Source organism: Hirundo rustica, chromosome 12, assembly GCF_015227805.2.
Source record: "Hirundo rustica isolate bHirRus1 chromosome 12, bHirRus1.pri.v3, whole genome shotgun sequence".
Taxonomy (NCBI): Eukaryota; Metazoa; Chordata; class Aves; order Passeriformes; family Hirundinidae; genus Hirundo; species Hirundo rustica.
Window position 1 is genome coordinate 4,548,561 of NC_053461.1, and position 21,421 is coordinate 4,569,981.

Here is a 21,421-nt window from a genome sequence, read left to right on the forward strand (position 1 = left end):
TCATCTTTTCTAAAAATCTCCCCTTAAGAGGAATCATGCTGCAGTTCCTGTGGAATGTGCAAGCCAAAGCAGCATTACCAGGGAGCCAGGTGGTGTCAGCACAGAGTAGGGATGCAGGTGAGTACAAAGCCATCCCCAGAACACATCCTCCCAGGTTTTGAGTCCTGAAAGATTGACTGAGTGCAGAGCCTGATAGGAACTGTGGTCCTGTGGCACCTTGATTTGTCCAGGCTTCAGCCCAGCCCTGCCTCTGCTCAGCAGATGGAATAAAAAGAAAAAAGGTTGCATTTAAGGGATTGATTTTTGAAGCAGTTAGCCTCCCTAATTTGAATGTATTTAATATTTTGGTTGCTTTTAACGCACATAAGTCAGAAAAAGTGGCAGAGGGAAGCAGCTATTTTACTAAAGGTCATTGCAACCTGTTCTTACGTGAGGGCACAGGCTGGGATGGGAGACCTGCTGTCCCTCAGAACCGAACCATCTCCCAAAACCTCCTGGGTAACCCCAGAGAGACCTTCCCAAGGAAGTGCTGCCCCAAGGCAAGCTCCAGAGCCTGGCTGCTTCTTCCCACTTGTGATTCACTGCAGAGACAGTGGGGTGGCAGGTGCCAGCTCTGGGCACTACCAGGCACCAGGGCAATCACACCTGGCCCTGTCCCTCCATCCTAGGAAGTGATGGCTCTGAGTCACCCTGAAAACAGCCCCTGGATGCATCAGAATGTATTTAGGGTAAATGTAGCGCAGGAGGGGGGCTCTAGCATTGCCTTTAAAAGGTCTGCTGGAGAGAGCTGGGGTGAAATTCAGGTTGGGATGTGGAGGAAGGGCCTCTGTGCACTTAGAGAGGGGGAATCTGGGCCACTGTCACCCTACACACTGGCGTGGGAAAGCTGCAGTTCTGTGAACATCTGATGCCAGCAGCATCTTACAGAACAGAGCTGAGCCCAGAGGAAAGGATGAAATCCCATCTGGCAGCAGGAGGTGATGCTCCTCCCAGGGAAGAGGCATCATGCCAACCCCTGCCTCCCCACTGGCTGCCTGGAGACAAAGCTTCCAGCATCCCCTGGCTCTCCTAAGTTGTTTCCTTACAAAAGAATCGGGAACTGGGGTTTGGTGGGGAAACCCAGAACCTCTGCCATGCAAAGCATTGGGGGTGGCTACTGCAGGGATGGGGTGTTCTGAGGGAAAACCACCCTCTCCTGCTGCTTCCTTTGCCTCCTCACGTGAGCCCCATGGCAGAGAGGCTGTGGCTATCTATAGTCTGAGGGCTGCCAGCACGAGCACCCTTAATCTGGGCATGGCTGGCTCGGTGACACACCGGCTGTCACTGGGCTCAGGTACAGCCCGTTAGCTCCGGCTCCAGCTGCATCCTGACATGCTGTCCCTCTTGTTAGTCACTCCAAGCTACCAGGACAAGTGGGAAGCTTTAACTGAGCTTTTTTCCTCCAAAACTTCGTTTCAGGTTCTCATTTCTAAGCAGCTGTAACCCACTGCAAAACCAGCAGAGGCATTCTTGAGGTCAAATATAAGGAAATAAAAGGCAGAAGCCCAACTAATTTGCAATTTTATTTGAGATCAGGGATGTTTGCAGGGCTCCTTGGGATGTGTCATGGCTACAATCTACAGCAAAATGCTCCAGCATCCCCCTTCTCTGCCTTGGGCACCTGGCCCTGAGAGAGTCCAGGCCCAGCAACAGCAAAATTCTTTAATTTATTGCTTCCTAAACCCTGCTGGGAACGTTTTAGCTGAGGGAGGACCCATTTTTCCCCTTACCCAGCGACATTGCTCCTGTCATTTCCTCTTCTCAGTGAGCCAGGACAGGGCTGTCACACCATGAGCCACCACTGTGCCTGCAGGCAGGAACTGCTTTAGGAGGTGGAGACAGGAGACTGGCACTGATCAAACCCGACAGCCGTGCCAGGGCTGCAAATTTTTATTTAATTAAGGAGACAGGACATTCAGAGGAAGCTTAATTAAAGCTGCTCTCCAAACCCACTTATTATCTCATGAAGAGGCTGAGCTCAGCAACAGTTCCTGATGCTGGGACAGCATTAGAAAATCCCTGTTGGTCTGTATTCTCTGTTCTGTCCTTGTACACATCATCCTTCGGCTACATCCCGACCAAGGGAAACATTTTTCAGTGAAAATAAAACCAAAATGAGTTTTTCCAGTTCTGTTTCCAGAGGTATGTTTGCTCATTTGCCACCGCAGTCCTGGTGGCATCTGCGAGACACCAGCATTACCCCTGCAGCTCCATACATCCAGCCAGGATATTTACACTTCTGTTGTAATTAATGACACCATACTGAGCTAATTGCTCCTCTCTTAGGTAGCATAAGGAAGGTCAGATAGATACTGCTTTCGTTTTGCTGGAAGGTGCTTTTTAACAAAATCTCCTCGACTTGATGGTACAAAATACAATCCCTCTATGTGTAATATAGCACAGAGTAAATTTCAAAGCCTTGATGGATGCTTGATGCATCCTTCTGCCAAAACATAATCTTTCTAGATAACCTCTCAACTTTAGTACACTCAGGTACTCCTAAAGAAACTAATTATATCCTCTCTCCTGCAATTTTCTGTTCCTGGGGTGCACACTGAGCCTGTCAGAAATGTTGCCATAGTATGACTCCCCCTCAGGGCAACTCAGGTTCAGCTCAGGGGAAAAGGCTGAGGAGGGTTTGCTTGCCATTTTTTAGATTCTCCATTTCTGTTACAAATTCCTGGAAAGATCCTTTGGTGTGCACAGGCTTGAAACATTACCCCGTGCTCAGCGGGACAGTGAAAGTAGAGCCCATGCTGTCAGTAAATCACCCCAAACAACACCTCGAGTTCACTCCGGGCTCATTCCCAAAGTCTGGCCGATAAACCCAACTCCTCAGCTCTGTTTTGGGCTGGCAACAGGCAGCTCAGTCACAGAACCACTGCAGTGGCACCTCAGCCCATCGTGACACTGTCCAAGCCTCCAGCAGCCCTTGGTGGCCACAGACGTGCACCACGAGCTGCCAGCAGCTGGGGCAGTGTCACAGCCACAGGGCTGGGAGGGGGCTCAGCCCTCGGCAGCTCCGCGCTGCAGCAATTGCATCCCACCAGACTGCACTGGATTGGGCCGGGTTGGATTCATTGGATTGCATTGCATTGTGCTGGATTGCATTGCATTGCACTGGACTGAATTGGACTGCACTGGATTAGATTCTATTCTGTCAGATTCCATTGGATTGCACTGGATTGGATTCTATTCCATCAGATTCCATTGGATTGGATTCTATTCCATTAAATTCCATTGGACCGCACTGGATTAGATTCTATTCTGTCGGATTCCATTGGATTGCATTACGTTGGATTCTATTCCATTAAATTCCATTGGATTGCACTGGATTGGATTCTATTCCGTCGGATTCCATTGGCTTGGACTATATTCCATTAAATTCCACTGGACTGCACTGGATTGGATTCTATTCCATCGGATTCCATTGGCTTGGACTATATTCCATTAAATTCCACTGGACTGCACTGGATTGGATTCTATTCCATCAGATTCCATTGGCTTGGACTATATTCCATTAAATTCCACTGGACTGCACTGGATTGGATTCTATTCCGTCGGATTCCATTGGCTTGGACTATATTCCATTAAATTCCATTGGACTGCACTGGATTGGATTCTATTCCGTCGGATTCCATTGGCTTGGACTATATTCCATTAAATTCCATTGGACTGCACTGGATTGGATTCTATTCCGTCGGATTCCATTGGTTTGGACTACACTCCATTTAATTGGATAGCACGGCACGGCACCGCGCAATGCCGCCCGGGAGCAGGGAGCGCGCATGCGTGTTCGGACAGCCTAAGCCCCGCCCCCGGGCCATAGCCCCACCCCTGCCGCCACAAGCTCCGCCCCTGCATTGAGCCCCGCCCCGCTGGGGCCCCGCCCCCTCGCGCCGAGCCCCGCTCCCGGGTGCTCGCGAAGCGGCGCGGGCGGGGCACGCCGCGCCCTGAGGGCGTCCAGCCAAGATGGCGGCGGTGGCAGTGCGGGCCGGGCGGGCAGCGGGTGCAGGCGGCGGCGGCCGCGGGGGAGCCGTGACGGCCTGAGCGGCTGCGCCCCGGCGCTTCTCCCGGCGACATGGAGGCGGCGGCGGGAGGCGAGGACGGCGAGGAGCCCCCGCGGGAGGCCCGAGTCCTGGGCTCCGAGCTGGTGGAGACATACACGGTGCGGAGCGGGGAGGCCGTGCGGGACGTGCGGGCAGCGGGGATGGGGGCAGCGGGCCCGCCGCCTCAGCGGTGCCGGGGGTGCGGGTGAGGCCGGGCTCGGTGCCGGGCTGCTCCGGCAGCAGTGCTCGGCCGGAGCTGTGCCCACGCTGAGGACGGAGCGAGGTATTTGGCACGAGTTTCCGAGGGGGTTCGGGGAAAGGAGCCGCGTGGGAGCGGGGCTCAGCCGGGAAAAGCGGCCTCGAGCTCCGGGTTTTCTCGGTCCTTTGGGAGAGGCGGAGGCTCCGTGACAAATGTCATGTTCCTGCCCGTATATATCTATGTGTATGTGCGTATGTTTATGGAAGATTGCTATCGAGTAATGTGGAGTAAACAAAGCAGGAAATCTTTACTTCGACTGAAAGCATCATAAAAAAACCCTCTGATCTTATGTCCAAAGGAAATCAGATGATTTAGGATAGACACAGATACCCCACCAAAAAAAAAAAAAAAAAAAAGTGTGTGTATATATATATATATATATATATATGCCATCAGTGTTTTCATTTGGGGAAGGAGTGAAGCTTTTGATATATAACTTGTTTTTTATCTGGTCACATTCTACCAAGAGTTAATTGGTCTGTTTTTCAGGAAGAAGCTCATCCTAAAACAAACCTCAGTATAACTGCAGATAGAAAATGCCTCGAGCATACCACCCTTCAGTTATATAACTAGAAAATGTTTTCTCCTTCTGCCTTATTTTAGTGTGATTTGAAAGACCTTTTCTCGGTAGAATGCTCGTGGATTACATCAGGCTTTCTGCTCTGGGAAAGAAAAGGGAAAGGGGAGCAATCATTTAGAAAGACAGTATTTGGAAAGTTGTGTGGTGGATGCAAGTAATATTTCGTGCTCCTGCTTCTGTGAAGTTGTCCAGGGAAAACAGCAACAGGAGAGTGTTTCGGAGTTGTTAATAGGACAGAGCTTTACACAGCTGTGGCACATGAAGAGCCTAACTCCTTCCCAGGTGATGATCCTTGAAATGTGATTGTGGGAATGGCTTTCAGGTGGTGAGTTGCCATATTTACAGGCGGATGGAGCATTTGGTGAAGGAGGTGGCTACAAGCTTGAAATAAATTTTTGAGAAGTGCCTGAGCTCATTCTCCTAGTTGCATGATGTGCATTCTCAGAAATGCTGCCACTGCTGTTGAGGTGTTACTGGGGTGTGTTAGGATGTGGTTCATCCCTCAGTCATCTGAGAGGCACAGTGAGACCTGTGGCTTGGGGACTGGAAACTTCCATGTCAGGTGTGAACCGAGACTCAGCCGTGCTGGTGTCGAGAATTTCCATCAGTATTATGCAATACCAGTGAATGAGAAAATCAAGTGCATTCAGTTGACAAAATGTCAATGTCATCTGCCCCCTTATCCCTCTGGAAGTTATGGTGCAGGAGGTGGAACAGGAGCTCCTTTGCTGGTTCAGCCTGCAAAGGAGTGCTGTGGTCAGGCCACCCTTTGGTAATACCATTAATGTTCTAGATTGAGCTGGAGTTCAGGTGTGTAACTCTGCAGGTAGTGTTCATCTGATCAACTGGTAGTTGAGGATAACATTTTAAGCAGCTGCAACTAAGCCCAAGGAAGCTTATTTTTCAAGACCAGATTTCTTTCTTTAGTGGTTGTGGAAATACCATGCTACTTTAATGTCATTTTTCTTGGGAGCTTTAAAAGTACAGTGTAGGAAAGACAAGATTTACCACTGTTTGGTCCTACTTCGATTCTCTTGCTGCATTTTTAAGCGCATGTTGTCACTAAGCTTGCCTGTGTGTAAATCTCCTGAAGCTGTTAGCAGGACTCCAAGGCTGTTGTCAGCTTTCTTAAGACAGGCCCAAGCCATTAGATCTATTAATGAAAGCAGAAGTTTTACAAAATTCATGACAGAGTGAAAAGTTTTTGAAAAAAATAACACATGTTTAGTGTTCGTAATTAGTTGAGTGGTGCTTAAGGACATGACAAAGACCTGCACACCAGGATAGAGACTGTTAAATGGTGTAAAAGTCAGTCAAATCTGGTAAAGGTAAGAAAGGAAATACAGCTGTAGCAACCTGTATCTTCATCCATTACCATGTGGTCAGCTGGCAGTGATCCTGTTTGCATCCTTGTTTTTTGAAGAGTTGTTTTTCTTGTGGCATATGAGCTTCCTGTTGTACTCTGTATTTCAGAGCTCAGTCTCAGTAGAAGGGGACTGTAATGACATCCATTTGACAGTTGTGATATTAGATCCTGTAGAATATATCAGGGAGGCCCACAGTTCTGTGTAACGTTGAAGGTACTTTCAAACCGTGACAGGCAGCATTTGGGTAAATCCAGCAGGAAAAATCCTGCACTGGTTGATGTGTTCTCTGTTGTGTTAGTAAGGTATGAACATTTCTACAGGCTGTTTCTCCTGGGTGTGCTGGTCCAGCTGATGCTGACTGAAGACTGGTTTTGAGTAGAAGGCCTCAAGGCTGTCAGTGCTTCGTTTGTTTCCTGCCATGCATTTTTTTGGCCTAAAATTGCCTTCCTGTTTTTCCTGGGTTTTGCAGCTGTTTTTAACATAAACACCACCTTCGATATTTAAGGAAAATAATGTTGCTTCCTTGAATGGATGTAAACTGTCTGACTACTTGACGAGGCAGGGAGGAGGAGATGTGGCTGCATCACTGCTCTGGAATTTGGGACCTACTGCTGTAGTCACACCTGTGTCCCAGGCTTCCTGTAGAGAGCTCTGTCATTTAAGTGTTGGGTTGTTTGGTTTTTTTTACAGTACTGAAGCATGTGCAGTGGGATGAGACACACTAGAAATGCAAGTTCTCCGTGTAAAGCAGGGTGGGCAGGTTTTTGTACTGTGTATAGGAGGAGAACAAAAAGCAGTCTGGAATCGCTGCTGTTCATTTAATAGCTGGTTTAAAAATGTTTTGTAGGTCTTTCACCCTTCAGTATTTAGGAAGATGAAGATCAGGTGTTTGGTGATGTGGGCTCTTAACTGCAAAGAACTTGTAGTGGCTTGCTAGAAAATAAAATATTCAGTACTGCAAATATGCCGAACACTTTACAAAGTAGAATGTAACCAACAGAACTGATTTATCACAAGAGGGACAAAACTTTATACAGAAGGGTTTGCTAGAGACTGGTGGTGGAGGAAGTCCTGTGAAGGTAAAGGGTGTTGTGTTTTAGTTCAGTAGAAGTGTGCAGTTTGTGGCAGAAGGATGGGTGGGGATGTCACATCTTTATGTCTGCAAGAAAGTGCAGTGTGAGGATGTCATCATCTATCTGTGTTCCTTTAGCACTTGGTGTGACAGGCAGCCCTTGGAGAACCTTAACTTAAGCTGTCAGCTTTGTCGTATTAGCCCACTCAAAATTTGTTGATGATGAACAAGCTCCTAAAACAGTGAGATATCTAAGGGGATTTTTTGCTTTAAAAGGTTTTGTTTCTATATTAAAACAAATCTTAATACACACATCAGCATATTGCATTTATGTATTTGTTCTTCAAGATAATGGCAGCTTGTGGATTGATGTGAAATCAGTTGCTCTCTCTTCATACTGACGCTGTTTGGAGGGTGAACGTATCCTGCCTGCTGTGGCTGTCTTCTAGATGGGAAATGCTGCAATTTTTTAGAGACTTAACCTGTATCAGGGCATGCAAACACTTTAACAGGTACTTTCCCAACCAGACTGCCCATTTCAATAAGTGCTGTGTTTCTAGCAGTGGTCAGTGCTTGGCATTTCAGCTAAAGGATATTAGACCTTTATTACAAATTTACTCTGTGTTTTATACAGAGAGGAGGGGTTTCCTTGCTTGCCTGCTGAGTTGTCAATTGAGACAAGTGAAGTTATTGAGTTTCCAGTGTCTAATCTGAGGTTTCATGCCTTGTGTACTCAGTGTACATTGCATTTGGATGTTCTGCTTGCTCTGCCATAGTTTAACACAGTCAGCTTTTCAAAAGAACTGGTATGTTCATTATGGCTTATAAATGGAGTATTTCTTTACTTCTAAGTTTAGCTTCTTTGGGTCTCTCCTTGCTTTCCTCAGGATTATGAAGTGCTTTTGAATGCTGGTGTTATTCTGGTTCTGGTTTGTCACCAGTGCACAGTGATTAATCCTGATATGCTGTTCCCCAGTACAACATGACAAGAAAGCAGGCCTTAATTGAGTCCATAATTCTGTGTGGGCATCCTTCTGTGTTTTCAGTGTTCATCCCAGCACTGATGTGTCACTAGTCAGACATCTTGGTTTGGTTCTCTGTAGGGCTTGGGTTTTGTTCAGTTAGCCAGTGTCAGATGCTCACAAAAATAAAACTGGCGTGAACTATAGTTCCTCTTCTAAAATGCAGGTGGTATTCTATTTAATGTTTGATGTTGTGCTGCTCTGTACTTGCAGTAAGTGAAGACTGGTCTCTTATGTAACAGATTGTTGATGCTTTTTGTTTTCTCAAGTGGATTTAGCAACTAGATGTGCATCATCCTCATAGCAGCTATGAGTCAGCTCTGGGTGATCTGTGGTAGTAAGCAAGCTCTCAATTGTATTAAATGCTTTCAAGATTTGATTACAAGTTGGTGTTTTCCCCAAAGAGTATCGTTGGATTGGATAATATAGTTTATTTAATTGGTTGTATTCAAGTAGTTGTGGAACTGGTTTTGCAGAGCCTTGGTTGTTTTCTGCTTGTGTTTTATCTATACCTTTAGAATGTCTTTGGGATGGCTTGTTTCTGTCATATCTGAAGGTAGGCTGAGTTTCCTGCAAAACCAGTACTGTTCAATCCAGAAAGTCACCTAGATTGAAAATCTTTGTTTGGTACATGCATGACTAAAAATACTATTAGGAGATGCAGGGTTGCTTTAGATAATTGTAGTGATTCTTTGGGCACTATAACTCTTCAGGAAGATGTCTTGTGTGGTTCACCCTAAAAGGAATAAAATCGCATCCACCCAACTAAATGATTTGTTCGGTTTTATCAAGGGTTAAGCTCCAAATTTCTGCTTAACTGCGGTGACAGCAGGATGCTTGCCAAGTTCCCCTGCCCATTGTGAATCTTGGTAGATGGAAGAAGGGATGCTGCCATCTCAGGTTTGTGGGTAGCTATGAATACCAACTTCAGTTAGCAGAAACTTTCAGAAAAAGAGGTCCCTTGGAGCCCTTTGGCTGTTAACCTTTGGGTTGCAGAAATGAAAGCCATTGCTTTACACCGAGGCATCTGTGTGTTCTTGTGGAGCACCACATCAGCAGTCACCTCAGAGCTGGGGTTAGCATTTCCTTAGCTCTGGTTCTTGCAGAAAGTAGACCCATCTTACAGTGCTCCATCAACCAGCAGGTCTCACAGTCAGCTTCTCTTTAAGTCAAATATTTTGCAGTGTCCTTACTTGAATTTCGTTCTTTCAGGTGTACATTATTCAGGTTAGTGTTGGCAATCATCAGTGGACAGTCAAACATCGTTACAGTGATTTCCATGACCTGCATGAAAAGGTAAGAATGTTAAAACTGTGACCTTGGTCTCTTACAAAACTTTGTACAGTTCTTGTAGTTCAGTTTACAGAATGGTTTTCATAATTTCTTTCTTCAATAAAGAGAGAGAGTATCTCCCACATGCTGTCTGAACTGCAGGCTAAGTCCTTTTTGTGAGAACAGTATTACTTACCCCTGTTACACTCCCCTCTTGAATTGGGGAAGGTGACCTGGACAACTTTAGCCTTGGATGGAAGCTCTGTCAGAGAGGGAGAGTTCAGGCTGGAGTCATTGAACCTTTTGCTAAGAAGGATGTTTATGATCAGCTGATTTGGTGACCAAAGTCTCATCAGGGTGGATGATAAAACTGTCCTTAAAATAGCATGGATAGTTACCAACCAGTGCTGCTAAAAAACAAATAAAAATGAGGAAAAGTCTGCCTTATTCAAGGGTGTTCTGCTTTCTCAGAAATGCACTGGTTATTTTGTTGTTTTATCACATTTGTTACATTCTGCCCTGGCACTGTGAATGATTCTTTGAGCAGACGCCATGACAAAATGTTCTTTCAGAAAATACCTAATACTTCAAAAGCAGTAGCTAAATTTACTGAAGTAATTTTATTTTTTGATCTTCCTGGGATCAGGCAATATGTGCTTAATGTGTTGTTCCATTGCATCTTTTGTGCAAGTTCAGATGGTGTGTCAGGTATTAATTCTGCTCTTTGTCTTTTAGCTTGTTTCAGAGAAGAAAATAGATAAAAATCTGTTACCTCCAAAGAAGATCATTGGAAAAAATTCCAAAAGCCTTGTGGAGAAAAGACAGAAGGAACTGGAGATCTACCTGCAAACTCTGCTGCTCAAGTTCCCTGTTACTGCACCAAAAGTTTTGTCACACTTCCTACACTTTCATTTATATGTAAGTTATGTTTTTAGTGTCTGAATAGAGGCCTGAGTGTCTTTCCCTAATTCTCTGACTTGGAGAGAATTCTGTGGAATCTTCACGATTTTGCTGAAATGGTTCTTTTGCAACATTTTGCACGATAAAACAAAGCATATTTTTAAGATTTTCGACAACACTTTTTATTGCAGTAGACGCTGTGCTGGGAAGTAGTGTGGGCAGGGACTCTAAGAAGAGAAAATAAATGCTGGCAGGAGAGTTGGAAGCTGTGAATAAAAGTGAGTCTGAATCGGTTCAGCTGAAGTCAAAAGTGCTGGCTCTCAAATGACGGTTGCATAATGGATCCACACCCCTCTACTTAGTGCCTAATGGTTGGAGCTGTGGTTCACTCTTGAAACAGTTTCCAGTAGCCCAAATGAAGAAAAATTATGCTTCTCTGTGGAAGCACAATGATGGAGTGGCCTTTGGAGAAATAGGTCCAGCAGACAGAATGTTACCGTAAAGGATACTTGAAGCAAGAAGCAATTACTTGATTTCATCTTCAGATTGCAATTTGTTCATCTCTTGTGTATAATTAAGCTTTTTTTGCAATATGGCATCATGTTGTAAGGGCAAGAATGAATTTCATAAAGAGGAAAAAGCACTGGAGAACTGAATGGAAAGAAGGAGCAGTATCTGCTTTGGGGTGGGATGTTTTGGGAAGGCCCTTCATGGTCTCATAGAAAAGCCTCAGAAATTAGTCACAAGTGATCCATTACATGTTAATTAGGTTTTAGCAACAAAGGTTATGTTACATGAACATAATTATCCTGGTGAGACTTCAGGGTTTCTTAGGTAAAAACAGTAGAAGGTTTATTCCACAGCTTTGCTACTGCCTTGCAGACTTGAGAGAGAAGCAGAGATTTGTAACTCTCAAGCCCTCTGAAATGGATCTGTAACTATCAGCTCTGTGAAATGGTTTTAAATTTAGTAAAAATGTCTGACAATGTAGGGAGAATTCTGTTCAAGTAGACCGAAATTCCCATGATCACCAGCAAATTGCATAATTTTTCTGTTCTCTGCCTGCTCTGTCTTGTAAATAACATCTGTTTCATTAAAGTTTCAGTGTTGTAACTTCCACATGGTTTTATGCAGGCAGAAGTTCTTCCTAGCCCCTGACTTATCTAAGAGCAGTTTAGAAACAGGGAAGCAAAAGCAAAAAAGGATTACATTACAAGAGGACAAAAACAGTCCTTCTGTGAAATATTAAGAGCAAAGTTGTTGCTTAATCTGCATTTCTTTACTTTAGGGGGCTCTAACTTAATTGTAAACTCAATTGGTTTTTGCTTGGAACTTTGGAATACTTTTAAATATTTACAAAAAAAGTGTTAATTATTCTGTAGAAAAGCTAAATATTTACTACAGTAATTCTACTGGAAAAAATGACCTTCCTACTGAACTTTGATCTGTTAAAATATCTTCATTACCAAACAACCCATGTACATACTGGAGCCATTATAATCCCTGATAATTGCCTCATTAATTTATGTAGGAAGGGTACAGTATTTTTGTCTATTCTTTTCTGTAGTATTTCCAGTAAGAATTATTTAATTATATTTCCTGGCTTAATAGAACGAAATGGAGTAGAAATATCAGCCATACATACATTAAACCCACTTTGAAGCCTTTAGTTGTTCTTGGGTGGAGCCTAGCAAAGAGAAACAGTTGCACGTGACAGCAATGTAGAACTTCATGGTTACTTTGACTTAGAAAAGGATTCTGCAGTGATATGGGGATGCTTATTTTATTGCACAGTCTTTGTCATTTTAGAAGATTGGGTTTGCTAACTTACACATAGAAGGTTTTGCAGGAAAAGCATTGAGTACCCACAAACTGCTGTCAGAGGCACCTGCAAACAATGGACTTCTGTGGGTGTGATGCATTTAAGTAATTACAGCTAAGACAGAGGTCTCTTGTAGATCTGACAGAGGAATAGAGTTCTTTTTTTTTTTTTTTTTGCCTGCTAGTCACTGAACAGTCTAAGTCATAATCTTGTTCCAATTATAAATGTATTTTAAAAAAAATGGCTCTGTGACCCAGATGACAAAAGAGATACAGAGCAGAGTTTTCAATTAAGTCTGTGCTTGCCAGATGAGTGTAATTGGCTTATTCAAATGCGAATCAGAATTGTATACTTTTGTTTGGAATACAGCTTTGAGCTTGTTGTTCTCAAAACTATGGCATGGAGGCTTTGTTCGTCCTCAGTGAATGGGGTTTCAGTTGCACTAAGAATGTGATGTTCTAAAATCCCTGCTTCATCAAATGAGCTGAGCTGTCTGCTGCAGATGTCCCGTGGATGTATTCCCTTGTTATGAATCATGAGGTATTTGTCAGCAAAGTAAACTCATGAAATATTCATGTGGTGCTGATCTATAATATCTGTTTATACTTTGCAGCTACCTTAAAATGAGATGTTTGCCTAGGGGAAGCTTCACCCTCACAAAGAGTTTTATTTTATTCTTTTTGTGGGCCTTTGAAAGGGAGCTGTTGGAAGTGCTCAGAACTATTTCTGGACTTGCATAGAGCATTTGCTTTTTGTGGAGAGAGGTGTGCCCAGGTGGGAGATACTTTGCACTGATCTTTGTGCATCTGCAGATTTAGAAAGTCCCATTCCCTGCACTGAGAGTTTTCAGCCTTTCATGCTGGAGCTGTCAGTGCCAGGAATGGAGGTTGAGCACCTGGGTAGGTCCAGGAGCGGGAAGAGGGATTATAAGAAAAGGAGGGGGTTGCATTACTCTGCAGCAAACAGTAGAGTTGAAGTCCAGAAGACTGCTTACTTTTTTATATCTTTTTTTTTCTTTAGACCTGTTAATCTAAAACGTTCTCTGTGTTAGTGATATTCTGAAGAAATGTTGAGTGCTTGAGGCATCAGAATAGTCTTAATATTAAAATTTGAAGAACATTACACTTGTAATATTTTCTTCAAAACAGAGCTGTCGTCCAAGTTGGGCTAATGATGGCCAATAATAACTTGCTCTACTTGCTGCTGCCCTTTTCTAGTGTGTGCAGAATGGGATTATTTAAATGTAGTTTACTGTTTTTCATCTTGGAAGTGAAAATCACATGAAATAAAACAATTTCAAGCAATTTTTTATGAAGCATTTTCAAGTTACAAAGAAATCTGTAAAACAGTCACCCCTGATTTCAGGTTGTTTTTTTTTTTTAAATCAGTCCTCTGCCAGAGCAAAAAGAGGATGCTTCACTAAAGGTACAAATCAAAAAATTGGAACCATAAGTGTGTAAATAACACTTGATTGGTTTATTGTTTGCAGGAGATCAATGGGATCACTGCTGCATTGGCTGAAGAGCTCTTTCACAAAGGTAAGGAACTTGCAGTATTTATCCAGGAATGTTTTCCTCTATGTTCATGCATTCACATACCTTTCATATTTTACCTTCAGGCAATCAGAGATCTGATCTTCCATATCCGACTGATAACTTTTTCTCCCCCTTCTTTCTTTTTGTCTTTTTCTTGCTGCTTGTGATTCAATTCAAGCTGCGTTTTGTGAGGAGCAGCAACAGTCTTGCAGCCACTGTTGGAAACAAGAAATTGGTGAACTTATGTTTTGTACAGGGTCGCCTAGTCTGTATCCTGAAGGGATGTGGCAGTGGTGGTCAGGACCTTTTGTCTCAGTGTGTTTTTAGTGTAACCTGTAAGGAAGCTTGGTCTGTATCAGTGAGTCCTGAGAGTGCATTAAATGCAAGAGACCACTTTACATATCTAAATATTATTCTCCCAGAGTTCAGGGAACAGGAGACCTTCTGGTCAGTTAATATAAGGGTGTGCATTTCTGAGGCTGGCAGATGAAAATTAAATGCTCTTATTGTACCTACAACAACCCCAGCTGTTCCACTGACAGCAGGAGGCATGTGAAAGGATTAATCCCTGCTATTTTTGTTTTGAAGGATGTGCAAGATGCTACTGCATAATTCCAGTGGGCTGAAGTGTGGTAGGCATGATAGGTGAAGCATGTTTCAGCAATGAGTTTCAGATTTTTCTGGCAGAAAGTTACCTGTAGGTGAAGCCACCTCAGAGTCCATTCAGTCAATTTTGGAATATCTTAAGGAGGCTTGTGAAGAAATCTTTTTTGGCTTTCTAGTGCCTACAGTCTCACTGAGATGGGAATTGTTGATGTGTCACTGACTGCTTGGTATTAGTGTAACCTTCCAGTAAAATATTTGCAGCTGGACTCTTGGACTTGCTCCCACTGAAGCTGAAGGGGAATTTTACTCCTCAGAGCATTTCTGAGAACTCTGCTTATCACAAAAGCTGATGCTTTTTTGTTCATGAAGTCAAACTGGAGTCCCTAAAGGGAAGAAAGGAAATATATTTGTTCCGTGTGTGTTCCAGCTGCTGTAGCCTTATGTCAAGCTTATAGTGCCTTCAGAGAGACTCTTATATGCGGCTTCCTGCTGTTCCTACTGTTAAATTAGATTGTAAAATTATAATTAGATAAGACATTTTCTGTTCTGGGTGTTTGCTTTGGTACTAGCATGCAGAAAATCCCTGTATTTTCAAAAAAACGCATTTAGTACATTGCATTTTCTCTTAGGCAGCATAGCAAAAGATCTGAGGTCTGTATTTTAGATAGCAGATGCTGTGTTTTCTGAATAGAAAAAAAACCCTAACTGCTATAAACTTAGAGATATCTGAGAAAAAGTTTCATAACTCTTACATTATGTAAAGGAACTTTACTTTGATTCCAGTCCTGTTAAGACTGAGGAAATTTTACCATTAGTTGCATTAAGAACTTTGGGCCTGTATGATGAATGCCCACTTTAACACCTGAATTATTTTGGCTTTAAAAATACATATATTCTTCCACCTCAATAAATGAAAAACGTGTATAATTCCATTTTCCATGTAGAATTATGTTTCATCCTAAGCTACTCTGTTTTTCAGGAGAGCAGCTCTTAATGGCCGGAGAAGTCTTCACCATCAGGCCCTTGCAGCTGTACGCTGTCACTCAGCAGCTGCTGCAGGGCAAACCTACCTGTGCTAATGGAGATGCCAAAACTGATCTAGGGCATATTCTGGATTTCACTTGTAGACTCAAGTATCTAAAGGTGAGCTCGGTGTTAATTAGGTGTTTATGCTGCCAGCCTTCAATCCACGCTGTCCTCCAGCAGTGGTGTTTGCTGTGTGATGTGGTCCTTTCAGCAGTGCCCTCTGTATGGGTGCAGCCACAGAATCTTGCTGGGTGCCAGTAGGGTTGAGTAAAGAAATAAACATCGACCTCTTCAAGCTTGCTTTCTTTGCAGGCACTATGCCAGTGTATATGAGTACATGTGCATATGTGCATCTGTATAAATCTTGCCCCCTTTCTCACTGTCTGACTGCACTTGGAAGTTAAAAATAAAACCCTAAAAAGCGCCTCCGTTTCATCGACGGCCCTGAATTTCTAGCTAAAATGCCCTTACAGAATAATGTAAAATGGTCTCAGAACAGATAGTTTTTGTCAGGAGACAATTTGATTTTTTTTTCTACCAAATAAGTGAATTAGACTTTGCCTGAGTATTTTTTTTAACGCTGCTTTCTATGACTCAAAAACTCATTTTAGCCCCTTTATTGTATGAGGAGCTGCCTTTTAACTGTGTTGTGTGTCCTAAGCTGAAATCAAATGATGGATCAGGGAAAGCAAAACCACAGCTGTGCTGATGTTCCTGGGGCTCCTCCATTGCCTTTGTCATCTTCTGTCTGTATAGAATCCTCTAAAAGGAGGATTTTCTGGCTGGAGAAGAGTTCGTTGTTTAGAAAAATTGCCATCTGAAGAATTTCTAGCCCTTCTGAATGCTTGTGAGTGGGCACATTCAGAGCTTGTAAGATACATAAAACCAGAGAAAACCCCTAAGAGTTTTCTCTCAAAATTCTATTCCCAGCAAGCATAAATGAAACCACCTGCTTTTTATGCTGCTGACATGCTCTGAGACCAGAAACCTTTGGCCACATGGAAATACCAGATGCATTTTTATTGATGCATACCAGTGTAATGCTTGTTTTCTTCAAACCCATCTTGTCAATGCCTTGAACTTCATCCCTTGTAGTGGAATTAAAGACAGTGCTGACTTGGAGGGTTCACGGGTTTCAAAGAAGTTGTTTTCAGTGAATGTAACTCTGACTTTCATCTGAGAATGTAGCCTTGGTCAGCCTTGCTTATGGTATTGCTTTTTGCATGTCCCATGTGCTACAGAATGCAAGCACAAGGTGGCACTTCTAGTTCAGTGCACTTAGCTGGAGCACGTAGTATTTGTTTTCCTGAAGAGTTAACCTGCAAATGTCATGAATCATTCCATATTTGAAAAAATGGTTGGAATTTTGGCTGTCATTCCAAGCCACTGCCCTTGGGCCCTTGCCTGTGTGATGTGAACAAGTTGGATTGTGTGCACTAACTCAGTTCTTTAATGTCTTAAATGCCAGGTCACTGGAACAGGGGGACTCTTTGGAACCAGTAACATTCAGGAGCATCACTTGCCTTTTGATCTGTCTATTTTCAAATCACTTCATCAAATAGAGGTAGGGCTGAGATACTGCTCATAAATTCATGGGTGCTCTGCAAATGCCAGGCCTGCGGCATATATCTCAGAATGGGTGGTTCTCTGGTTTGATTTACTGCTGAAATTGGGGAATGCAGAGTTTAGGAGGACTGTTTCATTTGTGAAATAATGTTTTGTCACAAGTTTTGGAAATAAGGGCACAACGTTTAAATTAGAAGAGCTTCCACTGTGTGTGTTTCCAAAAAAAAAAAAAAATAAATTCCAGTATTCACATAAAACCTATATCTGAGTACTTTTCCACTGCCTTAAAGAACTAACAAGAGGTTATAGTGGGATCCCTTATTACAAAGTTCTTTTTTGTGGGGAGGAGGGAAAAAAAAGTACATCAAGTATTTGTGAAAATGCCTTGATATTAAATTTGTTTGTGAAAGTGCACTTGTGGTTGTAGTGCTGCTTGCTTGATAAGTTGCAGATTTTTTCATTGCTCTGCTTGCAGTGTAGATACCAGGGTTCCTAGCAGTTTTCAGTAGGTATTTTTTGAAATACTTTCTTGACCACTTCAGGTCTTTCCAGAGAGAGAGAATATCCAATTTTGGCAGTCTCTACTCTGTGCACTTTTGTTGGATGCTGTACTTTTTCTAGTACATGTAGGCTATTGTCTCGTTGATATGAGACAGTTGGTCGAGAGCTGAAGTGTATTTCTGAAGTCAGTGATTTACTGTCATTCTCATGTGGGAGAGAAGCTACAATGGGCTCTAGAGTGAGAGAGTCTTAACAGAGCAGAGAGGATATTGCAGAATTGTATCGATTTTCCCCTTTTCTGTGAGCATGAACGTGGGGAAAAAAGAGATTTTAGATCTTGAAGACTTTTGAAATTGTGTCTTCATAAAAAGTTTTAGATTGACTGGCACTAGATAAATACTTTTGTCCGGAAGTAAACACTGTCCAAAAACTTACAGTGGGAGTCTGGGAATAATTTTTTCAATAATGGGAGGAGCAATTCAGTGTGGTTTTCCTGATACACCAGCAAATGTGCCAGCTCTCACAGTTGCACAATGTGTGTGGCTGTGTACAGGGAAGGATGTAGGCAGATGCTGTAGCAGATTTTCACTAATGTTGTTTCAAATTGAGCTACAGAAAAAAAGACTGTAATCTTAAACTTAGTCTGTGTAATTAGCTGACTATAGATTAAATTGTTAGATTAGTACCCTCACTTTCTAGGCATTTCTTTTTTCTTATGGTGAAAAGGACGTCTGATTGACTGATACCCCGTTTAATGTGTCTGCAGGTAGAGTCATAGCTTGAGATTCCTCTCTTTTTGGTAACAGTAAAATGCTGTGACCTGTTAAATCACCTGGGTAGTTTCACCTTGAATACGTGGGGCAGGTGGAAAGTCAGCGGAGAAGCTTTATTTAAATATATGTTTGAATTTCACTTTTCTGCAGTTATGTCTCTAATTTCTTGCTTTAGCTTTGCCAAGTGTCAGTATTTCTGACCTGATAATCTCAGGAGATTTTAAGGGAGTGCTTGCAACTACTTTGCAGATTGCTGTAGAATCTGCTGTTGATGCTTTTAGCTGCCTCTTTTGTGACTCATTTGTCTTTCCGAACATTTCTGAATTTGTAATGTGATCTTTTTTTAAAACAGATCAGTCATTGTGGGGGAAAGCTTATCAAAGGGTTGACTTCATCGAAACATGCTCTGGCCACACTGAGTGTTCGATTTTCAGCAACATCCATGAAGGTAAGAGCAAGTTCCTACTTCTGGTGAGTGTTCAAAGCACATGTAAAACCAGCATGCATAATGGGGAAATACCCATTTGGAGTCCATGGAGTTTTCTGTACTGCCTATTGCAGGTTCTGTTTTTAAAACCATGGAACTAAGGGTTTTCTAATCTTACAGAACCTTGAGTTTCAGTGAAGGAAGTGTTTGGATGTGACCCTTCACAGGGACGTTTTTGATGCTTGCTTGCATGAAATTTTTGGGATAGTTTCAAAACAATTAGCTTTCCATGAAGATGAAAGCCAAATATTGGTGTCCTTCTCTTAAACAGGAAATCCTGGTGCCTGAGGCCTCTGAATTTGATCAGTGGGAGCCAGAGGATGCACTGGACAATTCGAGTTGTCCAGTGACAGCAATTATCCCAACCTGGAGAACTTTAACAACTTTGGATATGAGTCACAATAGCATCTCTGAAATTGATGATTCAGTGGTAAGAAATATTTTTAATTTGTGGAAAAAAAAGTATGACTTATCTGTGACACATTATACACAGCAAGGATTTTGGATTTGCTAATGTTTTTTTCTGGAGTATTTTCTGTTGCATTTCATGTTGGTTATCTACCCAAGTTAATGCTTAGGAGACTTGTTCTATAAGAACTTTATTTCCTTTGCTAAAGGAGAATAGTTTTGTCATTTTGTGTTCTGCAGGCAACATTTCCATGAATTCTCACTTTTTGAAACATGCTTTTACTGTTTGCCTTGGCCGTAGGGGCCAATTAGAATTTTTTTTTTTAAGAAAAAACACCTCATGGCTCAATTTTGGAGTTGTTATCAAGGCAGAAGCATCCTGCATATTTAAAAAGCTATGACTTGCTGGCAGCTTTCTTGGCATCAAAACAATATGAAGAGCGTGAAAACAAAATTTGGAGTATTTTGCCAGTACTTTAGAATTTTGTTTTGTAATTCAGATATTAAGAAAAAAAATAACATTTATCACAAGAACATGGTAAAGTATGAACATAGTTTTTTACTTGAGCTACTCTTGTAAAGCAGGAAATTGTTGCATGTGTAGCTCAACCAGACTTCATAGACTTGGAGCATAATTTTCTTGTTCATGATTTTTTGTGATGTAGATTTAAGATGCTTCAGGTCTGTGTCCAGGTCTTAACTATAAAGCAAATCAATGCTGAGATTACAACCAAAATAAAGCAGATGCAAAACACTGATGTTAGGATTCAGGATCAGGTTCAAGGTTTGAGACCTCCAGAAATAAAAGGGTTTCTGAGTTAAAATCATTTTCTACAAGTTTGAGTCACCTTGTAGTTCTTGGCTGCTGTAATCAGTAATCGACTTACTCTGGGATTTGGTACTGCTGTCTCCATCCAGGTTTGTGTGTAGCATAAATCCCCTGGTTTATCTGTTTGATAAGACCAAAGCAGCATTAGTGAGTTTGATCTGTAGTTAGTGGCTAGGAAACTAGGAAACTAAGAAAATTACTCGTCTTCAGTAAGAAACCAGGTTTCAGATTAAAACTTAACGGTGCCCCTCAGAGTTTCCTGGTTTTTTTAAGAGCAGGAGTCAGCTCTTTTTTGCACCAAGTCACACAGAATGTTTTCCTAATGCCAAAAGCTGATGACACCTTTCCATTGCTTTTGTTGGTCATCAGATACTGAAGGAAGTGTGGCCTGACTTAAAACTAAAGTGCATTTAACACATGAATTTTTTTTCTTCTCCGTTCTAGAAATTAATTCCAAAGATCGAGTTCCTGGATTTAAGTCACAATGGGGTGTCTCTGGTAGAAAATTTACAGGTGAGTGATTCATTTGAAGGTGATTTTTTTACCCAATTGCCCAAGACCTTAGAACACAGATTTTCATGCTTCAGAATTTTGTTGCTCATCTTCCTGGAGAATAGTTTAAGCCCAGATAGCTTCTTCTTTGTAACATCGAGTACTATTCTAATGGTGTATTTCTTAGCTGCTCCTAGATATTTTAATTTCTTTGCCAATATTGAGATACAGTTCAGTTCTTAACTAAATTCATTCTCTATCAGCTGTATGTGTAGGTTGGTAAAAACGCAGTGGAGGAAATTCCACTTCTACAAGCTTTAACCTTTGCAATGAACAGTTTCATGCTATGTAGTGTCCAGCATGAAAAACACTGTTGCACAGTAAAATGAGCCAGGCATAATATAGCATCTCTGTTCAGTTTTAATTGATGTATGACATGAATTTTCTGTGTTGTAGCATCTGTACAACCTTGTTCACCTGGACTTATCCTACAACAAACTTGCATCGCTAGAAGGCGTTCACACAAAACTGGGAAACATCAAAACTCTGAATTTAGCAGGAAATCAGCTGGAAAGGCTGTGTGGTCTAAACAAACTGTACTCATTAGTCAACTTGGATCTGAGCAACAACAAAATAGAACAGGTAATTGTTGACTTTTGGTGTCAAAATGCGTGTTAGATCACAAGCCATTTCTTCTAGTGGATCAAACTGCAAATAAATAAAAGTTGCTGTAGAGGTTTTTCCTGTTTGATGTATCTATGTAATCTATGCAAGAAATGCTCAGTCTGCGTGCTCATTTTCATTTTCCCAGTCTGT

General features: G+C 42.2%; 1 protein-coding gene across 2 annotated transcripts in view; it reads left to right on the plus strand.

Annotated features, from left to right (window-relative positions):
- The first annotated feature begins 4,068 nt into the window (after positions 1-4,068).
- NISCH (nischarin) overlaps positions 4,069-21,421 on the plus strand; it is a 29,434-nt gene continuing 12,081 nt past the window's right edge. Inside the window, exons 1-10 of one of the 2 annotated variants that reach the window (XM_040076016.2) lie at positions 4,069-4,207; positions 9,601-9,684; positions 10,396-10,578; positions 13,872-13,920; positions 15,503-15,666; positions 17,018-17,113; positions 18,742-18,837; positions 19,148-19,306; positions 20,558-20,626; positions 21,062-21,247. In XM_040076016.2, coding sequence (XP_039931950.1) covers positions 4,121-4,207; positions 9,601-9,684; positions 10,396-10,578; positions 13,872-13,920; positions 15,503-15,666; positions 17,018-17,113; positions 18,742-18,837; positions 19,148-19,306; positions 20,558-20,626; positions 21,062-21,247 — 1,173 coding nt within the window. In that variant the 5' untranslated portion in view covers positions 4,069-4,120. The remainder of the gene's footprint in view (positions 4,208-9,600; positions 9,685-10,395; positions 10,579-13,871; positions 13,921-15,502; positions 15,667-17,017; positions 17,114-18,741; positions 18,838-19,147; positions 19,307-20,557; positions 20,627-21,061; positions 21,248-21,421) is intronic. The other variant, XM_058422200.1, reaches the window with a different exon arrangement.